Below are 24,721 nucleotides of genomic sequence, written 5' to 3'. Positions count from 1 at the left end.
TTTTTTTTTTGTTTAATTAGATAACTAATAATTAAACGGTTTTTTTAGTTATGTATTTATTCAAAACATCTCGAATATATATATTTTTTGGCATTTTTGTCTGGCTATTACTCGCTGAATCTGTTCACATTAAATTTAAGTAGAGTTTTTATGGCTTTTAAATTAATAATTCTAAATTTTAAAATGTTATTATGTTAATAAATATCGAAAATATAGGTTTTATTTTTGATAAAAAGTAGCATGAATTTAATGAAATTCTCCTTAATTTGTCAAATCTGCTCCTTTATTTAAAATTTTGGAAAGGTTAAATTATTTTGTTAAAAGTCAAAAGCTGAGAAGTCTTCTTTATCATTTCGAATCTTTTTACAGAACAAAATTATCTCAAATATTTTTAAAATTACATGAGTTTTAATGACACCCACTTAGTAAAACTTTATAAAAAAAACAAGAAGTCATATGTCCACCTTAAAACATCCGTGGCCTGTGGTTTAGATACTATCTATAGATCTTAACAAATGGGTGCTAAAGCTACAGATTGGAACATAAGGAAGTTATTGTCTTCAATGTACCAAATATTTCATGTCAATTAAGAGTCAATTAAGAGCAGTTGATTATGAAAGAATAGCTGAGGCAACAAGTTTAGATTTCCATTACATGTTTTATTGTTCTTGGTAGGCTGATCAACAAAGTGCTGCCAAGAGAGCAATAGTGGTTTGGTCAAAAGTTGTCTTAGTTGTTGACTACTAGAAGTTTTTGCCAAACAATAAGGAACTTGGATATGGTAAATCACAGCAAAACACCAGCATTGAACATTTAAATGCTCGAACAAACATAGTTTGGTTCCTTTAAAGTTAAATTTTTTTGCAGAAATTAGTTCCATTCTAAATGCATTCCTTGGTACACAATATTCAGTCCTGATGCAATTGTATTGCTCTTTATTTAATATTTTTTTTGCTTTATTACGAAAGTATAGAAATATTCTGATAAAATTTTATTTAAAAAAATGCAAATACTATTTTTGATCTTGCTAATTTTTCTTTTAGTTTCTTTTCAAGCTGATAAATCAATGACTCCTTTTCTTGTGCTGAAACTTAAACAACTGCTATACAACATCTTTGCAAAGATTATAATTCGATTATATTGTCAGTATGCAAGGGAAATGCAATAAGTTCATTTTTGGCAGTATGGAGTTATTTATACCACTATTTAATATTTTAAATTCTCTATCGTTTGATATACCACAGAAGTTTAATAAATCAATTATTAATGAGTTATTAAGATTTTTTCTTACACAAAATATATTATTTTAACTATTACGCAATAACTTATTTGTTCATCTCAAAATGATGTTTTTGGACTTTGTGCGTTTCCCTTGTGTTCTTGCAAACACCAAAACTACAAGTTCTTCATTAAAAATAGATTTATCTAATTGTGCAAACTGGCTTTCAACCAGTAAGATTGATATTGGCTTTTCATAGAAGTATGATTTCTAGTAACATAAGGGTAAAGGAAAGTTCAAAAGCGAAATATGTCATTTCCTCATCTCAATGTGTACTCATATAATTGAGAAAAGCTCTTTATTTTCACTGTTTGCTCACTGTCTGATGCGTGTTTCCCCATCATTTTTGGTCGAATTTCCAGAAAAGTGTGAATATTTCTTCGACAACTGTTGGTGAGCTTTTTATTTAAAAGAAAGTTAGCTTCTGTTAGTGATCTAGCTAAGAAACTATATTCTAGGTTATGTAAAACTGTTGTTGTTGATAATAAAGGTTTTTTTGACTTTTGGTAAAAATATGTATCAATTGAACTTTTTTTTTGTAGAACTTTAATGATACATGGAAATCTACAGCACATTTTCAAAATTGTTCTCATTTTATTGCATAGACAAAAGTCTGATCGATGACATGTCCACAGACATCATCATCTCTTTATTTTCTATCCAAAATTACATCAAGTTTCATGGGTTCATGGCACATGAAGTTAAAATAAAATTAAGTTATTTCAACTTCATTTGCAGTTATCTATGAAATAACTATTTTATAGATAACTGCAGTTATCTATGAAATAAGTATTTTATAGATAACTGCAGTTATCTATGAATTAAGTATTTTATAGGTAACTAAGATAGAAATAAGTATTTTATAGATAACGAAGTAAAAACGAAGTATTTTGATTATCACTGATCAAAAGCACTGATTGAAAAAGTCAATACTGAAATTCCCCAAACATTATCTGTGATTGAGAATTTGAAAAGTTAAAGAAAATAAAGTTGCATGGCCTGGTTGTTTTGACACTTTTATATAAAATTTATAAAGTTTTATATGATTTTATTTAGGTGTGGTCGTTCTTACAAAAAGTATCTTGGTAGACATTTGTGATGACACAAATATATCATTGGCTTTTTCATTTTTATTTTCTGGCTATCACCTTGGTCAAGTTATTGGACCAAGTCTATCAGGTAAAAAGTGTTTATTTAAATTTATTCAACAGAATTGGTGCACATAAAACATAAAAAAGATAACTAAAATTTAAAAAATTAATTTCTTCAAGTAATAAAACCTTAAAATATTTAAACATTTTCTATAATCCTCAACAGTTAAAAAAACTTGAAATTTAATGATGAAACATATATAATTTCAAACTCCGGTTTTGCAAAATAATCACAAAATTTAATAAATTTTAATAAAATAAGATTTAAAAAATGAACTGGTTTGAATTACCAAAATATTTTTTTATCGACTTTATCAAAATAGTTAATTAATAAACACTTAACATTAAACACTTAACATAAAGCTTTAACATAAAGAAATCAGTAATATTTCTTCAATTAAAAATTTCTTTTGTTTTGTAATATAAAAAAATAATTTTAACATAAATAAATATTTTTAGCATAAATAATTTTAACATAAATAAATAATTTTAATATAAATAAATAATTTTTTTTTATATAGTTTAATGCTTCATGGTTATTATTATTATTTTTTAAATAAACTATTTAACATTAAGAAATACCAAAAATAAATGTTAGCAATTTACATAAAAGTTTGTAGCACAACACAATTTGCATAACAATTTAAAGCATAAATCAACAGAATTTTTATAAAAACTTATAGCATAAACTAACATAATTTGCATAACAATTATAGCATAAATTGTTATTCAAATTGCTAACATTCCTCACACTTTGAAATATAAGGTCGAGCTTTTACCAAATTTTAAATTTACAGGTAACTTGGTAAAAAAAGCATTGTTTACTGTAAATATCTGTAAAATCGGTAAAAAATAAAAAAATCATAGAAACTCATAAAATTTTATTTTGTTTTAAAAGTCTTTTTAAGATTCAGATCTAATGTAAATTTATAATTGTTATATAGATAAAAATGAGCTTTGAGGAAACAAAAGTAAATTAAGTAAGTTGTCATTTATTCTGGATTGAATTTTGATTGATTGATTTTTGTCATAAATAGTCCAGCAGCAGAATAGACTGGCTCAGACTCAACACTTGTTGGAGGGATAGTCTCCAGTGCATTGAATAAAAGTTTTTATTCAATGCGAACATTTCTTTTGAAATGAATTTGAACTCATTGTTTGAGTAGTGGTGTTGTTTTTTAGTTAAATGCTAAATTGCTTCCTTGAGTTCATCTTTAAGTGAAAGTGGATTTTTGTTGAATTTTTCTGAGCCATACACTTAAAATGGATTTTAAGTCATCTTGATTTTTTGGGAAATATCTAAACAGCAAATTTCAGAAGTCTTTTAAAGTACAGACGTCAAAGGCAATATGAAAATTTTATGTTCTTCAAAGTTGGATAAACATTCTGGATTAGAGAGACATCAGAAGCCTATCTCATCATAACAGTGTTATATCTCAGATATGTTAGAATTAGTTATATAATAAGCAGAATTAATTTGGTGTTTAGATATTGTTCAAAGCAATTATCCTTTTAGATTAAGTTCAAGCTTACAAAGTTCCTCTGCCTTCTCTCTTCAAAACCTCCTTAAATTGCACTCTTCATTGCAATGCAAAAATTGAAATCTTGTTGTTTCAGTTCATTGACACGAAACCTGAAAGTTTTTCAGCAGTAAGAAGAGTTGCATCCTGTTGGCAAAGGGCTTTTGCTGTGAATTTGACTAGTTTAAGAGCAGAATTAATTTTGTATAAAATGTTTACTTCATCATCGCTGCAAATTAAATGTGGAGAAAAATCTTTAAATTCTTTTCTGATTGAATCCTGAACTTTAAGAATCAAGGGTAAGGGAAACCTATTTTCAGTGCTGCTTCTTGGTTTCTTCTTAGAGGACATCATTTTTAAATAGAGATTTTCAAATTTACTTGATGAACTTTCTGACTTTAGTAATAATAGATTGCAATTGCCCTTTCAATTTTAGATTGGGGATGTTTTCATCCATGGCTGCGTAAGGAAAACTGACTTTAGTGACAGATTTAGAATTGTCACTGCTGACTTCGTCTTTTTTACTTGTTACTTGCAATGTGTTATTATCAGTTATTCGGGAAGGCTTTCTAATGGTCGCTAAAGATTTTAGTGTTTTTAAGGTCATACCTCATGCCAACTGCAAACTATTTAACTGAGATCACAGATAGAATGAAAGAGCATGGTTCTTAATTCTATTTAGTGATGTAAGTCTTAAAATCACTTCTTCAATTAGTTGCTTTGAAAAAAAAGTTGAAGTTTTAGACTTTTTTTGATTCTGTTGCAGCTTTTGTTATCAACTTTTCTGTCTCTTTTGATTCCATCTTTTTTCATAGGTACCACATCCTAGTTGTGAAACTTAAATATTTACTGATATTTTCCAGATATAAGTCAATGTTTTCCCCTTAATTAAGATGTAATGTTTCCAAACGTCTAAAATTTTGATCGAAAGCAACTCAAATTGATTGATAAATTTCACAATAAATATATCACAAGAAAGTAGTAATGTTTTTCTTAAAATGTTCAGATAAAACTTTGCCATCAAAATCATTTTCCAAACAAAACAAACAACAGCTTAGTTGATAGGAAAATGATTATTAAATTTTGAATTAAATTTTAAATTATTGGTTAAGCTATTTCAAACCTTTTAAATATTATAAAACATTTTTGAGCACAATAATTCTCTTTACTAAATTTGTTTTTAGATTTTTGTTATAAATGATGGTATGATGGTGGAGGAAGATGGAGGAGTTCTGATTCATTTAAAAGAAAACAATATACATAACATCAGGAATGATATGTGCATTTCTGATGGTGATAAAGAAATAATAACAAAATTTTAAAAAAAAAGAAAAAAAATCCTTTGCTCTTTATAGCAATATTCTTTGTTTTCTAGTCTCAACTTAATAGTGGGATAGCTTGCAAAAAATTAATTAAAATAGTTTTTGTTTGAAAAATTATTACCATTACAGTTGAATAATAGTTTTTTTACTTTTTCTGAAAAACAAGCATACATCTTTTGGAAGTGAAATTTGCTATTAGTGAACTGAAAACGTATCTTTGTATAACTATTTATGACAGTCATAAATTTTGCCGGCATAAAAATCTTTAAAAAAAGCCGTTGATTTACGAAACTACACCAATAACGTTTTTCATTAGCATACATTGTATAGCATTAGCTCTACAGTCAACTCTTCTGCAGTTTAATATTGTACCTTCAATATTGTAGTAACTCTAACTATTTAAAGTGATCCCCAGAAAATAAATTTGAAAGTTAATTAAACTTTCCAAAACAAATTATTTATCAAGATGTTAACAAAAACTTTATTACTTTTAACGCCACTTTGTTTCTTGCAAGGGAAAGTGTTTCTGCTCTTTAAATATTATTTTTTTTAAGTATCTGGACTGAGCCAAGACAAGTTGTGTTCATCCCAGCCTAGACAAGTTTCATTTATCTTTTAAAATCATCTTAGAAAATAATTTTTAGAGTTAATCATTAAGAGTTAATAATGTTTTCAGAGTTGAAAAAGAATTATACTTTCCAAAGCAAAGTATTTATCAAGTTAACACTATTTTGTTTCTTGTGAAAGAAAGCTCCTGCTCTTTGATTAATACCTTTTTTTTTAATATTTGTTTATATTATATTGATATTTTAAATATTTGTTTATATTGATTGTTGCACTTTTTTTAGTTGATATTTTTCTTTTTATAGTAAATATTTTATTTTATTTATGTTTTGAATATTTCATATAAATGACAAATAATTTTTTTTAAGTTAAATAAAGTTTCTTAAAAAAATTAAAAGTTTTTTAGTTTGCTATTTTTTTGTTTAGATACAGATCAAAATTTTCTATAATTTAAAAAAACTTAAAAAATCTTTTTCGTGTTAAAAAAACAAATTAAACACTTAACAATTTCATTTGACCACCTTTCACACTGTTTTACACACTTTTTAGTTTGTTATAAAAAAAATCATTACTTGAAAACTATTAACTTGTTACTATTGTTATCATTTTAAAAAATTTAAAAACTTAAATTAACAAAAAAAAATTAAACAAAATAATTTGTTTTTTATTTTAACTAGTAATTTTTTTAAACTTAAAAATTTTTTTTAGCCGTGTTAGTTTTCCTTGGTGATCAATATCCTAAGACTTTTAGTAAAGGTAACATTCATTTATTTTTAGTTAAATTTGTTTTAAATTATGCATTTTTTTATTTTTATAGTAAATTATTAATTAGTAATTGTAAATTGATAATTTGTGCAAATATTTAAAAACTTGTTAAAATATTAAAAATGCTTATCAAAATAAATGAGAAAACTTTTGTTTTAAAGAATCTTGGCTATTATTTGTTTTTGAAAAAAATTCTTTTAACTTTATTTTAGAATCATTTTTTGCTGAGTATGCAATATTTTTACCTAACCTGCTTATTACCATTGGTTTTGTGTTTGGAATAGTTTGGGGATATTTTACTATTCCTTCAGATAATCAGTAAACAGTTGTTGTTTTTTTCACTTTTAGTATAATATTTCTGTAATTATTGTGAATATTTATTTCTATAATTATTGCATAAGTTTGTTGTTTGTTTTTTTCTTTAGAATTTTAAAACCTGAGAAGATTTGTTTAATAAATGAAGACACATACAATGGTACAAAAAGTTGTCAAGATCATTTTATGAATCTTTCTCTAGATCCTAGTAACAACAATAATAGTAATTCTAATAGCAACAATAATAACATGTCAGAAAAATCCCCATTACTTGTTGAAAGTAAAAAATCTTTATTTAGTAGGTTTATTTATATGTTAAAGTATTCAGCCATTGGTAGGATATTAAGGTTAGTGATATCAAACATTTTTTTAAGTTATTTAATATATAAAGAAAAAATAGTTATAACTTAGGCATTTATTGAAAACATTATTGAAAATTTTAAATTAATATTATGTTCAACTATATAAAAATAAATATTTTAAATGTTGATGTCTTTATTAAAGTTTATATAATAGTTATTAAATAAAAACTTGTTTTTAATGTTATAACTCTTAGTAAAGCAAAGTAATTTTTTTAAATATTGTATATATATAATATAATATTGCATTGAATTATATTATATATAATATATATCTATATAATATAATATATTATTGTATATAATTGTCAGGTCAGGTTATCCTGGTACTGGCAACATGTAACCCAGTACAACCTGTTTCATGTCTTGCTGCCTTGTAGGATACGCTTTTTTAGGCAAGGGCTAGGAGATGCCAATTCTGACTTCCTACCCCCTTACCCCTGCCAGGGGTAAAAAGATTTTATCTGACCAGCTTCGCACTCCTTCTTTATTTATTAGGCTAGCATAGATTTATTTATAATACATTGTTTGCAGTTTAGCAGTTAATACATCTTCTTGACTCGTTTTTGCTTGTGTCTCTGTTTTTATGACTAGGCATTCTATTATCTCCTAATGAGTACAGCTTTAAAATTCAGTTTTATAGTTCTGAGGCCAGCTGGTAGGTAGGTTTCCTAAACTCTGTGGTAGCTCTCAGAGAGGCTGATTTCATCAACAGCTGTAAAATATTAGAGTGCCATGTTGCACATGGATAGTGTCCCTGTTTATGCTTTTGTTGCGCATTGTTAAGGCCACATTGGTAGCCCTTTGTTACAGCTTAGAATTTATTATTAGTAATGAGGCAATGGCTTGGACTGTTAGATAGTGTACTGAGTACTATCTGTGCTTTGATTCAAGTTCTTTAACTAATTTAAAAAATGACTAAAGTATCAAAAACTATAAAACACAAAAAACCATTTTCATCACCAAGTTCTCTAAATCTATTAATCACTAATATTTGTGGTCTTCAAAGTAACTTTTATTACCTCTTGCAAAGTTCACCTGACTTTCTTGCTATTTATGAGATTAATTTGAGTTCAGTTTTCTCATATTGTGATTTTGATGTTGATGGTTATCTTTCTTTAATTCGCAAAGACTCCAATAGTCACATGCTTGACCTGGGCATTTACATTAGTTAGAATTTACCCATTTGTCAGGAAACTAGGTTTGAATTGACAGATTATTCTTTTTTGTCCTTTTGTTTAGCACAACTTCTCTTTGCTTTATATCGCTCTCATTGCAAAACTGCACTCTTTTTAATGTTATTTCTGATCAAATTGACCAAGCCCTTTCGCTTTATTCGCCAGCCAATATTGTTGTTGTTGGTGACTTTAATGCTTATCTCACTGAATTAATGGGCTCTAGTGTCAGTGACTCTGTAGATTTTAAGGCCCACAACTTTTGCCTTACTCAATCTCTTACACAAGTAGTTATCTCTCCAACTTGCTTTCCAGACAATCTAAATATATTACCTTTTCTACTTGAGTTATGTCTTGTTTCTGATCTTAGTCAGTGCTCAGTTTCTCCACATTCACCCTTAGGTGCTTCTGATCCTGGTTTGATCTCTCTAAAACTATTATCTCATTCTTCTTCATCATCAGAATACCCCTATCATTGTACCTCTTACAACTACTTCAAAGCTGACTGGGACTCATTTTATGATTGTCTTTGTAATGGCCCTTGGGTAGAAATTTTTCGCTTTCCTGCTGACAAATGTGCTTCTTATATAACTTCTTGGATTCAGGCTGGCATGGAAACTTTTTTTTCCTCTCAACAATTCCAAGACAAGCCTCTATAAATACTTTAATTAGTGCTGCTCTAAAGAGCTAGCATTTTTTGTGCCATCTACTAAAGTTCATTCTCTTGGTACTCGTCATTCAATCAAGTATCATCTTTTTATTGTGACTGTTTCTAACTGCTAAGAAAATTCTTGTTCTTCTAGTTTTTTTCCTCAAACATTAATTCTTTAGAATTTGCCCCCTTCATCTTTTTTATTCTGATTCATATAATTTGCAATCTTTCAAGTCATCTGTTAATTTGTTATCTTGCTCAATACACTTCATCTTTTAATTTATAAATTTTCTAAACTTTCAACTCTAATAGTGGTTGCTTGCAGCCTTGTTGGAAGTAAAGATCTTTAAAAAAAATAAAATAAAGATATATATATATGTATATATATATATATATATACAGATATATGTGCATATATATATACATACATACATATATATATATATATATATATATATATATATATATATATATATATATATATATATATATTATATATATATATATACATATGTATACATATATATATATATATATATATATATATATATATATATATATATATATATATATATATATATATATATATATATATATATATATGTATATATATATATATATATATATATATATATATATATATATATATATATATATATATACACACATACAATATTTATATAGCTCTAATATAAGGATTAAATAGCTCTAAATATATAATATATAGATAAAAATGGTCTTGAATGATCTTGGTAAAGGAAGAATTATTGAAGTATCATTTGGAATGACTCAAAGAGGTATTGCAGGCAAGATTGGGTGTGCTAAAGGCACCATTACTGATTTTCTGAAAAAGTGAGGACACAAGAGAAACTGTCCATTGATCTTTATCTGGAAGAAATAGAAAAACTACAAAAAGAGGAATTGACGTATTTCTACAGATGAGATAAAAAAAAAAAACTGCTTTTCTCATCTGCTTTTATTTATTTATGTTTAAAGCTATTTAATCATTATAATGACATAAGTCTAAATACGAAGTTGTTGAGAAAAGAAGAATTAAACAAACTTAGAATTAATATGAAACTCATTTTTAATGTAATCAATCGGGTAAAAAAAACTAGAATGAGCAATAAATATTCAAACAATACATATATAGTTTTAAACTTCAGTGAAATCCTTTCAAAACCCATTAAAAGTAAATTTTTCTTAAAAAATATCTTATCTGGTTTTTTATTTACCCATCCTGTATGTATGAAAGCATTTAATATTTTATGGCTTGGTTTATCTTTTCAGTTCTATCTGATGCTTATTCATATATGTCAAATGCTCATCCCTTAAGCTATAAATTTAATCCCTATCCCATAATAAAAGATAAATCAACATAGTTTATATTTATAATTTATTTTATGCTTAAATTTGCCCCTTGAGCTGCTAGTATGTGTGAAGACTTCATTAAACTTTTTTTACAAAATAGTTTGTCTTTTTTGAGCATTTTTTCTTAGTTAACATTATATTCAATATTTTGCAAGAATTAATAAACAAAATTTTCATGATTTAGATCCAAAGAAAGTCTTTTATGTGTAATTCTTTACGGTTTGTATGGAATAGTTACAACTGGATTTTATGAAATTCTACCTGTATTTTTAGCAACTTCTGAGGAATATGGTAAAAAAATTGTTCTCTTCAAATCTATTTATTTATATAATAAGCATTTTTTTAAAAAAAACATTTTTTAATCTGGAGTGCAGAGTCCCAGAGTTCCATAAAATCAATAAGAGTTTTTTATTAAGTACAAATCTGTTTGAATGAACATATTATCCAATGTCTATTACTATTATTACTATCCATTTTATCACTTTTATAAATAATTTTAATCTGTGATCAATAACACTAATTGTATATTAAATTATTATTACTATTATTATTTTTATTGAGGTTTTAAAAAATTACTTCTTTATTAATATTTTTTTATTAGGCGTCATTACTAGTGTGCTTTGTAACTATTGTTTTTCAATAAAAATTCTTAATTTCAAAAAAATATATGTGTAAACAAATGATTGGTTAAAAACAATTTACAAGTTTGCAAATAAGAAAAACGCAATTATAACTTGAAATGGTCTTAATTCAAGTCCTGACAGTACATAGATGAAGGAACATAGACAGTTGCACATATATTCATGAAGTAACAACATTCATATAATCTGTTTTGTATTACTATGAGTTGCACTGCAATTTTCAATTTGCTTTTTAATTGATTGATTTGTAATGCTTTATTTATTTTAATTACAAATTAACATTTATGTCAAAATTTTATAACAATTTTTTTGTAATTTTAGGAGGAAATGCAATGACAGTATTTGAAATTGGCAGTTTCATATTAATCTCTAGTATTTTTATTATAATAACACAGCTTGGTACTTCAAAGGTTTGTTAAGTTTACAATTTTAATTAAAAATTTTTATTTTGTGCTACAAGCTGTGAAAGCGAATGTAGGGTGAAGTTTTATAAAAGGTTTTCTGAAAACTTACCTTACAAAAAAATATAATGACTAAATTAAGGCTATTAATAGACAGAATTATTATAAAGTGAGTACAAAAAGCAAAATATAAAAGTAAACTAAAAGCTTACAAAACAGCAGTACAATCTTTAGTACAGAATTTATTTACAAATCAAATACAAGTATTAAACTTAAAAAAAAAATTGAACAACGTACTTTTCAAAATCTTTCATCAGATGAACAAATTTTTCTAGATGTATCTCAAACTATTTTCATGAAGCTTTTTGACAGAGTTAAAAATTAAACTACAAAAGCTCTCTCACAGTTGTTGTTGGAGGACTTTTAATATGTATATTTATAGTTTTATAAATATATTTTTAAATATACTTATTAAGCTAAAACTAGATCTATAAATAAAAATTTTTGATATGGACCTTGTAGTAATTTTAAAAAATTAGTAAATTTTAAAGTAAAAATTTTTAAAATAGTAAAAATACTTTGACTTAACAATGATAAAAACTATATATAGAATACATAACTACTGTTAGACATCCAAATCACTTTTGCTTCTATTAAAGTTATTCTGACTAAATTTCTCTACAGCTTGTGGTCTGGACAACTTTCCTGTCACAGATTATTTAAGTATTCACAAGTATTCTCTAGATTACTCTATAAACTGTTTAAAAACTGTTTAACTGAATCTTTTTCTGCTATCTGTAAAAATGGCCTCTGTAGTTTCTAAATTCAAAAATAAGTAGTATGTTCTGACCCCTCTAACTGCCCAATTTGTTAGAAGAGCCATTAGATCTAATCTTCTTCTTATTACTAGCAAGAATGACTACATTGCTAGTGTTCTTACTATTACTAGCAAATATTTGAAATTTTAGTTAACAAATTTTATATATCTTTAGTCCAACAACTCTTGCACAATTTCTAGTTTTCTTACTATTACTAGTGTGTAGCAAGTGTGTCCAACAACTCTTACATCATTTTTAATATTACTATAGTTACTACTCATACCTTTCGTCATTTGTTCTATTAGCAAAACTCAATCTCACATGCAAAGTTCAGCAAAGTTGATTTCCTTTAGTTTAGCAAATTTAATTTCTTTTAATTCAACTGTTCCTTAATCCTCAACTCCTAAAGTCTTTTAGGAGTTGACCATTAAGGAACTTTTTTAGTCCTAAAATCTTTTCTTCATTATCTGTTAACTCCCAACTTAAATATTGGTTGTTTGATTGTTTTTGCTTGTTAGGAGTGAATTTATTTTTAAAAAAATTTTCTTTAATGTTATCTTTGCATATTATTATCTTTAATTAATCTTTATTTTTAATTAATTTTTTTTTATTATTATTCAAATTTCTTTTTTTAGATTCAATTTTGGTTTGGAGCCAAAAAGGTTTGTCTTGTTAACTGTTGTTGTTATTCTGATACTAACAACTTTACCATGTTGGGTGATTTTATATTTAGAAGAGAAGTTTTTTCATATTAGTTATATAATTAGTCCATATTAGTTTTTTTAGCCCTGGTGAAGATAAAAACAAACTAGACTCTAAAAAATACTTTTATTTTCATTTAGGCATTTATTGGAGGAATCTTTATATTTATTTGTGTAGTCCCATTACTACCTATTTCTGGACTAATTAAAAAAGGGTATATATAGTTTTAAGTATATAAGTTTTGAGAACATATAGATAAATGATTTTAAGAAGAACAGAGCATATTGAGCACTCTATTTGTAGAATAAAAGTTACATTGCACGCACACACACACACACACACACACACACACACACACACACACACACACACACACACACACATATATATATATATAATTATATATATATATATATAAAATATATGTATATATATATTACATATATATATACATATTATATATATATACATATATATATACATATATATATATATATATATATATATATATATATTTATATTTATATTTATATATATATGTGCTTTATCTCTACACTACTATAATGCGGTAGTGGTGTAGTGGTAAAGTGTTCGCTTCCTAAGTAAAGAATCTTTGTGTGTGTATTTTTTTTAATGCTTTTAAAAATTTAAACAAATATTTTTTTTGAAATAGTACATCTCGATGGATCTTTCTGATGTTTGTCCAAGTTTCTACAAATGCAGTAATTAGTGTATGTTTCATTTGCCTTAATGTGTTTTTGGGTAACAGTGTTGAACCTGACCTTTTGGGTACAATCAATGGCTTGGGAATGTCTGTGTCATGTATTGGAAGGTAGTTAATTTTTTGTAAAGCTTCTAAATATTTTTTAAACAATTTTTAATGTAGGAAGAAAAGGTAGTTAGCATAGGTAAGAAGTTTTATTAAACAATATGTTGTTTAAAGTTGTTTTTTTTTTAAATAAAAATCTTTTCTAAACTAAAAATATCTATAAAATTATAATTGGGTAATTCCAAATTAGTTCGTCAATTTTCATTATATTTTTTTCTTGTTTTTTTTTTTTTTTTTTTTTTTTGTATTTACAAGCTGGAAAAGAAAACGATATAAATACAAGTCATTTTTATTTAAATAACAATGCAAATTCAATTGTTACATATACATATAATATTTACATATACATGTTTATATACACATATATTATATGTATATAATTATACATACATATATGTATATATATATATATATATGCATATATATATATATATATATATATATATATATATATATATATATATATATATATATATATATATATACATGCATCTATATATATATATGTATATATATATGCATATATATATATATTTATATTTAAGTATATTATATATATTATAACAGCTACTTATATTTGATGACTGCATTTTTGACATTTGCATTAAAAAAATGCTGAATATAAATTGATATGATAGTTTGTTCATTTTAAATACTCATAAGCAACTTATTCCGTTATATAAACAACAACATGAGTTAGACAGATTTGCAACTACCATTCATGGCTTATTTTTCAATCTGCATGTAAGGAATTGTTATGACTATGACATAAAGACCAATCTTGTAACTTTATATTAACAAGACTGCATTATATCGTTATCTTTACTAATGTATCAAATGTTAGTTTTTTAATTTAACTCAGATTTAGAAATCTTAAATATGTCATCAAATCTAATTGAAAATCTGAAATAAAATCTTGCACATTTATAAAGCAAATCCATTATGGAACTACAAATGAGTCTCAAAAGCTACTGGAATTCCATACCTACTGATGGAAGAGTTTTAAATTTTATCAATTTAATGAGCTAAAGAATTTGGAAAAAAAAAATTAAATGATATATATATTAAATAAGATTTGCTGTTCTTTTGAAAGAAACCTTGTCTAATAAAGTGCTAAAAAGTATAAAGTTTCTGAATTTTTGAAAATAAATTTTTTTTTATTCTGACTCACTTCCAACAAGGCTGCAAGCAACCACTTTTAAATTGGGAGTTACTAGAAAAAAAGAATAGAGTTATAGAGTAAGGAAGTGGTTGACAGAAAACTTCAAAAATTATAGGTTGTTTGAGTCAGATGAATGACAAGGCAAACAAAAAAGAACGAGAAAGTTTTAGTTGATGGAACTAGAAATGGTAACTCGTTTAAGCCACAATCATGATAGTATTTGTAAAAAAGAGAAAGAGTTTACTCATTTTCTACAAATACAATCATGGTCACTTTTTCTCTTTTCTACAAATTCTATCATACTATGTTATACTATAGACCTTGTCTAGAAACGAAAGAGCATCATTAGAAAAACGAGCCCAAATATGATTAAAATATTCCATATAAGAGATTTGTAGAGATAAAGAATGGAATCAGGAGTAAGAAAATGGCAAGCATGATAAAGAGAGTCAACCTTATTGCTAATTTAGCAATCAATTGTATATATGGTTTCCATGAAAGGTCAATACTAAATGATAATCCAAGAAGACATAAAGAAGAGGTCTCAGTAAGAGGTTGCCATTCATTAATAGAGGAATGTGGACCATATTGTAATATTTGTTTGAAAAAAAGGATCAAAAAAAAAGGATCAAAAAAAAAAGAGTCGATAGAAATCGAGAAAAAAACTGTTAAAGTTAAGAAAAATCAGAGTTTTGATAATGTTTTGTTATAAAATAAAAAATTAAGTTATCAAATTGATAATTAAACATTGTTCTTGTATTTTTTTTAAAGTTATATATTCTAGTTTATGATTCATTATAAATTTTAAAATATATATATATTTTTCTATTTCTTAGCACTCAAGTGTTTTTTAAATTCTTTCACGAACAGGTTTATCTAATAAATGGTTTGAATTCTGTAGAGGATTAGTTCAAATTTTAAAATTGCTTCAGATTTCACACCAGTTACTTCTTATTCTTTAAACTGATTGATGAAGGTCTTGATTTTTTTTGGCTTTTTAGCTGTTGATTGATTTTGATTCAGAGCTTCTTAAATTTTCCCAAAAAAAATGGATGTTGATTGTGATGGTTCTCCTTGTTTGCTTTTAGCGCAATTATCTAATTTTGCTCAGAAACTATATTTTTTTTGTTACAAATATTTGATCAAATAATTTTGCAGAAGAAACTTGATATCTTCTTTCGAAGCGTGAAAAAGTTTGTAGTTTTTATTTTAAAAAAATCGGATATCAACATGTTTTACGATTTTCGTAACTGGAGATTAATGCCACTGCAAATTTATAATTGATGACAGTTTCTACAATTTTCAATTTGCTAACTAACATTTCCATAACATAACAATATCGTACTCCAAAACTGTTGTATTTTGTTTTTTCAAGCGAACTGCAGTAGTAATGACTTCCAATAAATCAGACAGCAATTTTAATTTATCCAAGTCAATGTCATTTAACATGTAAGGCAGTTTAGTTCCTCTGATGTCTTTTTTTACAACTTCTAAACTGTAAAAAAAAACATTCAAAAATCTTTATATCATCTCAAAAACACTTTTTTATTTAGTGCAGTTGTCAAGCAGCAGTCCTTTGTCATGCAAAAATCCATAGATTCGTGTTTCTTTTGAACTTCATATCAAAACAATGAAATTTGAAGAACTTAATTAGTATTCAAAGTCTCTTTAGAATTTTTTCAATATTTTCTTCATATTCAATCTTTTCTACCGAATAATTAATAACCAATTCTCTTTCAGACTCTTTATCAGTTTCCGTTTCTGCTTTAATATCCAATTCAGTTTCTTTGCGGCCCACAATTTTGTGACAATCTTTTTTAGCTTATATCAAATAAGTAAAAAAATAAAATGAAATAAATAATTTTGGCAGATCTGATGTGGAAAAATAATTATGGTACCCAATTTCAGTATCCGCCTACAGCTTTCTGTTGTTTCATTTGCAATATCTTCACTATCTAAGCCAAAGTCTTTTTAACTTTTCCATAATAAAAAATATTCAAATGTCTCAGCAGAGGAAATTACATATTGCTCAAATTTACGTATTAATAAAGGTAAAACTTTCATCTCTGTGATGGCAATTTCACCTTTCTTAAGCCATGCGTGAAGTCGTGGTGAACATTTAAATATAATTTAAATGTTCACTGCGACTTTACACATTACTTAAGAATGGTGAAATTCTACCTATTCTACGTATCTTTCACCTCTACTACTACACCATTTGTCACCTGTTAATCCTCTGATATTTGTTTTTAATTCATTTAAATTAAATAATTTGGCTCTGAATTAATATTTAACAACAATTACCTTTCAGATAAATTAACTTAATATTTTTTTTTTTTTATTTTGTTTGTTTTTAAAATTAAATTTTAATATTATTCAATTTTAAGTTCATTGCCAACCGTAATGTCACAGGTTGTTATTGAAAAAAAAAATCGTCTAAAGAGAACACTTTCATTTTCAGAACAACTTAGAATTATTGTTAAAGCAACATATAATAAAAAAGAATTTTATTATTTTAACAGTAAAAAAATGATGTTTTTCAAAAACTTTTTCGGAATTCCACCAAGGTTTCTTGATTTCTCTCGAACTCTAAAACACTGAAAAATCGAGAAAAATCTGTTGAGATGGAGTTCCGAATGGATCCTTTGGGTAAATAACTGAGTTTTCTTGGAGTTAAAATTCAAAAACCACTGCAAGCTCCAATCTGTTACAGAAGTGAGTTCGGATTGGCTACCTGTTCTAAGTGATGAAAAAGAGAGGACTCTTTGTCAAGGCAGGAGTATAAAGTTAAGCCATCACCAAATAGAGCCACTTAGATGAAATGTTGTCAGGATGATCATTAATGTAGATAATAGGCAACACAGGACCAAGCATAAAACCCTAAGTTACCCCAGAAATTACTGAAAATAAAGAAGAGTATTGCCCTTTGAGAATGACTTTTATAAAGCGGTTAGAAAAAAATAATTTGATATCTCAAAAACTTTCCCAGATACACCATATCTGGTGTATCTGGGAAATAAGCTTATGGAGAAGTCAAGCATCTTAAACTTTGTAAAAAGTTTTAGATTGTTAAGAACAATAGCCTTAGGCTCGCTGCCTCCATCTTATGCGTGATAAAATCTTTCAGTCACAGCAGTTAGCAAGTCAGCCATAGAGCAAGAGGATCAAAAATCTTATTGATTATCTGACAGTTATTTGACTCAAGATTCGATGTTAGAAATTTCTTGATCAAAGACTCAAAGACCTTGCTAATAACAGATAGAAGATTGATCAGATGATAGTTGGAGAGGTCAGAATGATCTCCAGAGTTTTTAAAAATTGGAACCACAGATGCAATTTTCAAGCAGGTAGGAAAACGATTCAGTCAAGCAGTTATTAAATAGTTTAAAGAAAATTGAAGAAAGATCTGGAGAACACTTTTGTAAGACTATGGCAGAAATATCATCTGGGCCACAAGCCATAGTAGATTATGATTGAGATATGACTTTAGCAATGGAAGCTGGAGTGATTTGAATATTTAACAATGGGTTAACCTGTTTAGTTGGAATGGAATGAAGAGTATGGCCATAAGATTCAAGAGTTGAATTAAAAGAAAAATTCTTTATAAATAGTTCTGCCTTATCCTTGGGATAGGCAATTAGATCAGTTCCATGAATGAGAGATGGAATGTTAAACCTACCTTTATTAATAAGGCTGTTGAAGATTTTTCAAAAGTCTCTAGAGCCTAACTTCTGAGATAAAGTATAAGACTTAGTGAACTGAGAATAATAAAGCTTAGCATCAGACAGTACCTTATTACATCAATTTCTTGCAATAAAAACTATATGTTTGTTATTAAGAAAGATGTTCTTTTGAAAAATATGATCAGGAATAAATATAGCAGCTGGACAAGAAGGTAAAAACCATGGAGTAGAATAAGTCTCGACTTGTTATTGAAGAAATACTACAACTATAAGTCTTTTTAAGCAATTAAAAACCCAAATCATTCTGAAAAAATTGCAATGGCAAAACATGAGCATAAAAACTTTACACCAAATTTTTGACAAAATTAAATGGCTGCATTATGATGGCCAACAAGGCTTGATGGGTAACAGAAAGTTTATGAAAATCACATAAAACAAGACTTTCATCAACTTCCTAGTGACATATATTATACTTCAATTTTTTGTGGCGGTGTAATCAACAAGTATAAATACAAATTTGTGTCAAACTCTTACAATTTCATCAGCAATTTGTAGTTGTGGAAAAAAGAGTAGAGTCTTTGTGACTTATAAATGCTCAATCCACCAAATTGCCCACAATTGCAACCCATCAAAAAATATTGGGGTATTGGCTAAGGATGTTTGTGTAAAACAGACAAGACTGTTTATACAGTGCAAGATTTGCTGAAGGCATGGTCAACAATAAGTAAGAAAATGGCAATAACAGTGTGTCGAAGTTAATCGGCACCATCACAACTACTGTAAGATTGTTTTTTAGAAGTAAATAAAAGTTTTGAAATGAAAAGAATTTTATGTGCTTTAATTTCTTAACATGTTTTAAAGTATTATAAAAGAATTTTAAAAATATAAAAAAATAAAAGAACTAATTAAAACGTAAAAACAAATTGCTACCAATTTTTCAATTTATTTTTTTTCGGCAAAAATAACAAAAGATTATTATTTTTTATTTTGTAAGTTTTTTAAGCATTTTCGTTTTGTAGTTTTTTGTGTTTGCCTTTTTGTTTGCGTAAAGTTTGTTATTATTTGAGCATTTGTTGCTAATTATTTTTATTGTTGTTTCCTGTTGTTATTGAGTGTTCATATTTTTTGTCTTTATTTAACTTATTGTTTTTTTAATTAATTTAGTTTGTGCATGCTTTTATTTATTATTATTGCTGTTAATTTTTTTTGTTTGTTTGGTCATTTCATTTAGGTATCAACTAGTTTTTAACTATATGAGTGACACCTAACCTAATTTTGTTAAATTATAAAAAACTTGTAATTTTTCAATTTTTGGTTGAATAAATGAATAAAAAAAAAATTAAAAAAATATTGTAAGAATTTAAAGTTACTAGTAGTAGACCAGTGGTAAAACATTTAGCTCACAGTCATAAGGGTCCAGGTTCAAATCCATCCTACACTTCTGGAAGTAATTTGCTCAACATTGGTTTTTACACAACAGCCTTGTTTAAGAAAGTTTATATTTCAAAGTATAGGGTTAAGGGAGAGTTTCAAATAAAACCAAAATTAGTAAAGTCCGACTTGCCTGTAGTGGCTTTGGAGACTTTGAGTGGTAAATTTTTTTTTCAGCTGTTTTTCGCTGTTAAAAGGGATATCTTAACCATTCTCATCTGAAAAAATAAGAATGGTTAGTGTTTTCAGATGTAAAAAGAAAAACTATACTATAAAAGAAAAAATACTGAATTTTTTTTTTAAGTTTCTTTTAGTTTTCTGAAAACATGAAAAAATGACTTAGGTGATTGTGAAATGACCATGGCGATATGTAAATGGTTGCTAAAAATAGGTGCCATGAGTGCCCCTGAAATTGATGTTGATTAGTATGCGTAATGTGTATATATATATATATATATATATATATATATATATATATATATATATATATATATATATATATATATATATATATGTATATATATATATATATATATATATATATATATATATATATATATATATATATATATATATATATATATATACCCACAGTACCAGGAATTAGCATATAGCTAATGTTATAATAATATAGATAATATAGTTTTGCAACTCAGAGCTTCATGTGTTTTCACCATTATCAGGCAAGTAGCAAAATAATTAATTTTGCTACAAAATTAATTTTTCTGCTATTTGCCTGGTGATTGTGGAAACACATGAAACTCCGAGTTGAAAAACTATATTATCTATTTTATTATAAACATTAGCTATATGCTAATACCTGGTACTGCGAGTAACAGTAACATATTTATTTATATATAAATAGCTCTTGTGTAACTATCGAGCACTCTTAATATATACAATAGTTATACAGGAATTATCTTTTTCTGGATATTTGAGGAATTCCAGATATTTTTTTCAACATTAAGTTTATCCAGATATCCAAAATATTTAACATATTTATTTATATATAAATAGCTCTTGTGTAACTATCGAGCACTCTTAATATATACTATAGTTATACAGGAATTATCTTTTTCCGGATATTTCCGGAATTCCAGATATTTTTTTTAAGATTTTTCTTTTACATTCATATATACACATACATATATATATGAATATATATATATATATATATATATATATATATATATATATATATATATATATATATATATATATATGTATATATATATATATATATATATATATATATATATATATATATATATATATATATATATATATATAGGGTAAGACGGGGCAAATTGAGACAGATCGCATTTATAATGATCCTAACCACGCAATTTATGGTTTTAATGATTTTTAAAAGTTTATTTATGTTCTTAAATTATTTAGTGTTACAAAAAATATTTGAGTCACTTTGAAATGAAGAAGATGAAGTGAACGACAGCCATTTCATCTCTCGGCTATATAAAAATTACAAATTTCAATGCATTCTTGTTTTAATTTTTCTTAGAGTTTTTTTATCTTACGGAGTGGAAAAAAATTTATATCCTAAGTTAGTGTTTTATTATCATCTTTAGGCATTGCTTTATCATTTCCATATATCAATATTTTATTTCTATAACAAAATTGCGAGGAAATTACACAATTTCGATGCCAACATGTTGCGGGGCAAAACGAGACGTTTTGGTTTTTTTTTTATATGCCGATATCAGCTACGTTTATTTAGAAAGTTAAATGTGGTTATTATTCTTTTTTTTCTCATATAGAAACTATAAGAGAAAAACTAAATGTGGCAATTTTTCTGAGCAGAGCTTGTTATGTTAAAATTAAAAGAAATCTCATTGAGAAAAGCAGCTTTGACATTTAATGTAAATAAAGATGCTTTACACAGAAGGATTTAAAGAAAATTAAAGAGTTTAGACTATTATTATACATATAAAATCATTTGGTTCATTTAAAAAAGTATTGCCAGATGATACTGAAAGTCAATTAGTTAACTACATACAGATTGTCTATAAGTAACATTCAACGAATTACCTTCTAGTATGTTGAAAAGTACAAAATAGTTCATCCATTAAATAAATATAATGGCATTGAAGGAAGAGATTTTGTAAGTGAATTTTTAAAGAGACATCCAGACCTTTCAATCAGAAAGTCTTTGACGATTTAAAAGGTAGTCTTTAAATCATGTTTATGGTTTAAACAGCAATTATGTGAACATTTATTTCAATAATATAGAAGTTGTTTTGAAAAAGTACAAGTTTAAACCTAATCAAATTTTTAACTGTGATAAATCAGGCATTACAACTGTTCATAAATCTGTTAAAGTTACAATAATAAAAGAAAAACATTGTGTTTCTTCTGTAACTAGTGGTGAGTGAGGTGTAATGATAACTGTTGTTTTGAACCGTTTAAAGCTTTATATAATATAGAATGTGGATCATAATTACATGAGCATTCTGGACTATATAACAAATGATCTGGATAAATAATAAATGATCAACTTAGAGATTCTCCAAAGCCTATCATGAAGCTCTGTAGAAGTTCTTTCGTACAATCTGACTTTCGTACAATCTTTTGTGTCGGGATCCAATTAGAATTCAAATCCAGACATTAGGTTAAATAATGGCAAAAGCTCTAATGCCAACTTACATAAATCTGATAAAATTAATTCACAAGTTAATTCAAGCACTTTATTACCAATGTCGTGAGGATGTTCAGAAAATACTGATTTTAATATAGTAATACCGTGCTTTTCTAATATTGTAACTTTTTCAAAGATCACTTGATTATCAAGAAAAGGAGAAGAATCACAGATAATAACAACATCACATTTTAGAAAATCGCTATTTGAATCCTCTGAAAAATCGAAAAAGTTAAAAGAACAAAAATTAGAAAATAAATGTGCATTAGAAAAGGGTAAAGAAAGAGTTGAAAGCTTAAGTGTTGAAAACTGGGAATGTTATTTTTGTAATGGATTATGGAGTATGGCTGCAAAAGTATTGAAGTAGAGTCAATGTTTAAAATGTACAACTTGGGCTCATTCTGACTGTTGTTAATTTCAAAATACTAGTGAAGCATTATATAATTTATGTGACTAGTGACAATGTGTTTGATTATATGATTAACTCGTGACAGTTTGTTTATATATTTTATTTATTTGATTATATATTATACATTATTACTAGCTGTATTATATTATAAAACGTTTGTTTTGCTAAACCTCTTAAAAATCTGTTTTGTTTATCATTATATATTTGAATTACTTAATAAAAAAATCTGTCTCATTTTGCCCCACATAGCGGGGCAAAATTAGACAGGATAGGTGTTGTCAATAAATGATCTCTGGTGACCAAACCACTGCAATTTTGCAACTCATATTTATAACTCATAATGTTATAGTTGGATGATAGAAGATACGAAAAATATGAAGTTCTTTTTTCAAAAGTTCTTGGGCGGCTTTAGTATTAGTGCTTAAGTGTCTCATTTTGCCCCTCATTACCCTATATATATATATATATATATATATATATATATATATATATATATATATATATATATATATATATATATATATATATATATATATATATATATATATATATGTATGTATGTATGTATGTATGTATGTATGTATATATATATATATATATATATATATATATATATGTATGTATATATATATATATATATATATATATATATATATATATATATATATGTATATGTATATATAAAGATTATATGTATATTTATATATATAGATAAATATATATATATATATATTTATATATATATATATTTATATTTATATATAGAGAGAGATAGATAGATATGTCTAATTTTTTATGTTAAAACGCACAAAATAAATACTTTTCGGATATCGCGAATTGTCAAAGATTTATTGCATAATTATTTTTTATTTGTTGCATAAATGATAACATAAGTATTATTTTTTGTTTAGGGCACTGGGACCGACAATATTTGGAGTTTCTTACAGCTGGTCATTATCAAATGTTGAGCTTCACAGACTTGGATTTCCATTCAATCAATACTTTGTGTTTTTCTTAATTTCTTTCTGCTGTTTTTTAAACCTTATTTACGTTTACTGGTTAATTCCAACTTCGTTGAATAAAAGAAAAGTGCTTCTAGATAAAAGTGAAGTTGTTATTAGACTTAAGGAATATGTTTATTGCTGATAGATTTTTTTTAAAATTAGGTTTGCTAAATAATTATTAACGCTTTTTTTTATCTTTGTAGAAATTTTATATGCTTAAAATAGCAAATGTTAAATTAAAAAAACAACAAGGGACCGTCCATAAATTACGCAACGCAAAATTTATTTAAAAAGTGGAAATAGGAGATCATTTGCTCTTTTGCCTAGCGATTTTCAATGAACTTGAAGGGCTATTTTTATATTTAGTTTAACTAAAAAGTCTGCAAGAGAACAATTTTTTGTTTTGTCTATTACTTAAATTTAGCGTTGCGTAGTTTATGGACGATTCCCAACAGAATTGTAGTAGTTGAAAAATGTATTAAAAAATAAATGGTTTTATCGAATACTCAAAAATG

The 24,721-nt window shown here is 26.1% G+C and overlaps 1 protein-coding gene across 2 annotated transcripts in view; it reads left to right on the top strand.

Moving 5' to 3' along the window:
* The window catches only part of LOC101241008 (uncharacterized), a 76,410-nt gene extending 52,014 nt beyond the window's left edge, over positions 1-24,396 (top strand). Inside the window, exons 6-15 of one of the 2 annotated variants that reach the window (XM_065815316.1) lie at positions 2,336-2,458; positions 6,545-6,592; positions 6,814-6,919; positions 7,027-7,263; positions 10,658-10,764; positions 11,436-11,524; positions 12,969-12,995; positions 13,176-13,249; positions 13,709-13,867; positions 24,114-24,396. In XM_065815316.1, the coding sequence (XP_065671388.1) occupies positions 2,336-2,458; positions 6,545-6,592; positions 6,814-6,919; positions 7,027-7,263; positions 10,658-10,764; positions 11,436-11,524; positions 12,969-12,995; positions 13,176-13,249; positions 13,709-13,867; positions 24,114-24,348 (1,205 nt within the window). In that variant the 3' untranslated portion in view covers positions 24,349-24,396. The remainder of the gene's footprint in view (positions 1-2,335; positions 2,459-6,544; positions 6,593-6,813; positions 6,920-7,026; positions 7,264-10,657; positions 10,765-11,435; positions 11,525-12,968; positions 12,996-13,175; positions 13,250-13,708; positions 13,868-24,113) is intronic. The other variant, XM_065815317.1, reaches the window with a different exon arrangement.
* Positions 24,397-24,721: the final 325 nt, after the last annotated feature.

Source organism: Hydra vulgaris, chromosome 13 (genome assembly GCF_038396675.1).
Source record: "Hydra vulgaris chromosome 13, alternate assembly HydraT2T_AEP".
Taxonomy (NCBI): Eukaryota; Metazoa; Cnidaria; class Hydrozoa; order Anthoathecata; family Hydridae; genus Hydra; species Hydra vulgaris.
The sequence above is the reverse complement of the archived record's forward strand: the minus strand, read 5'-3'. Positions and strand labels throughout refer to the sequence as shown.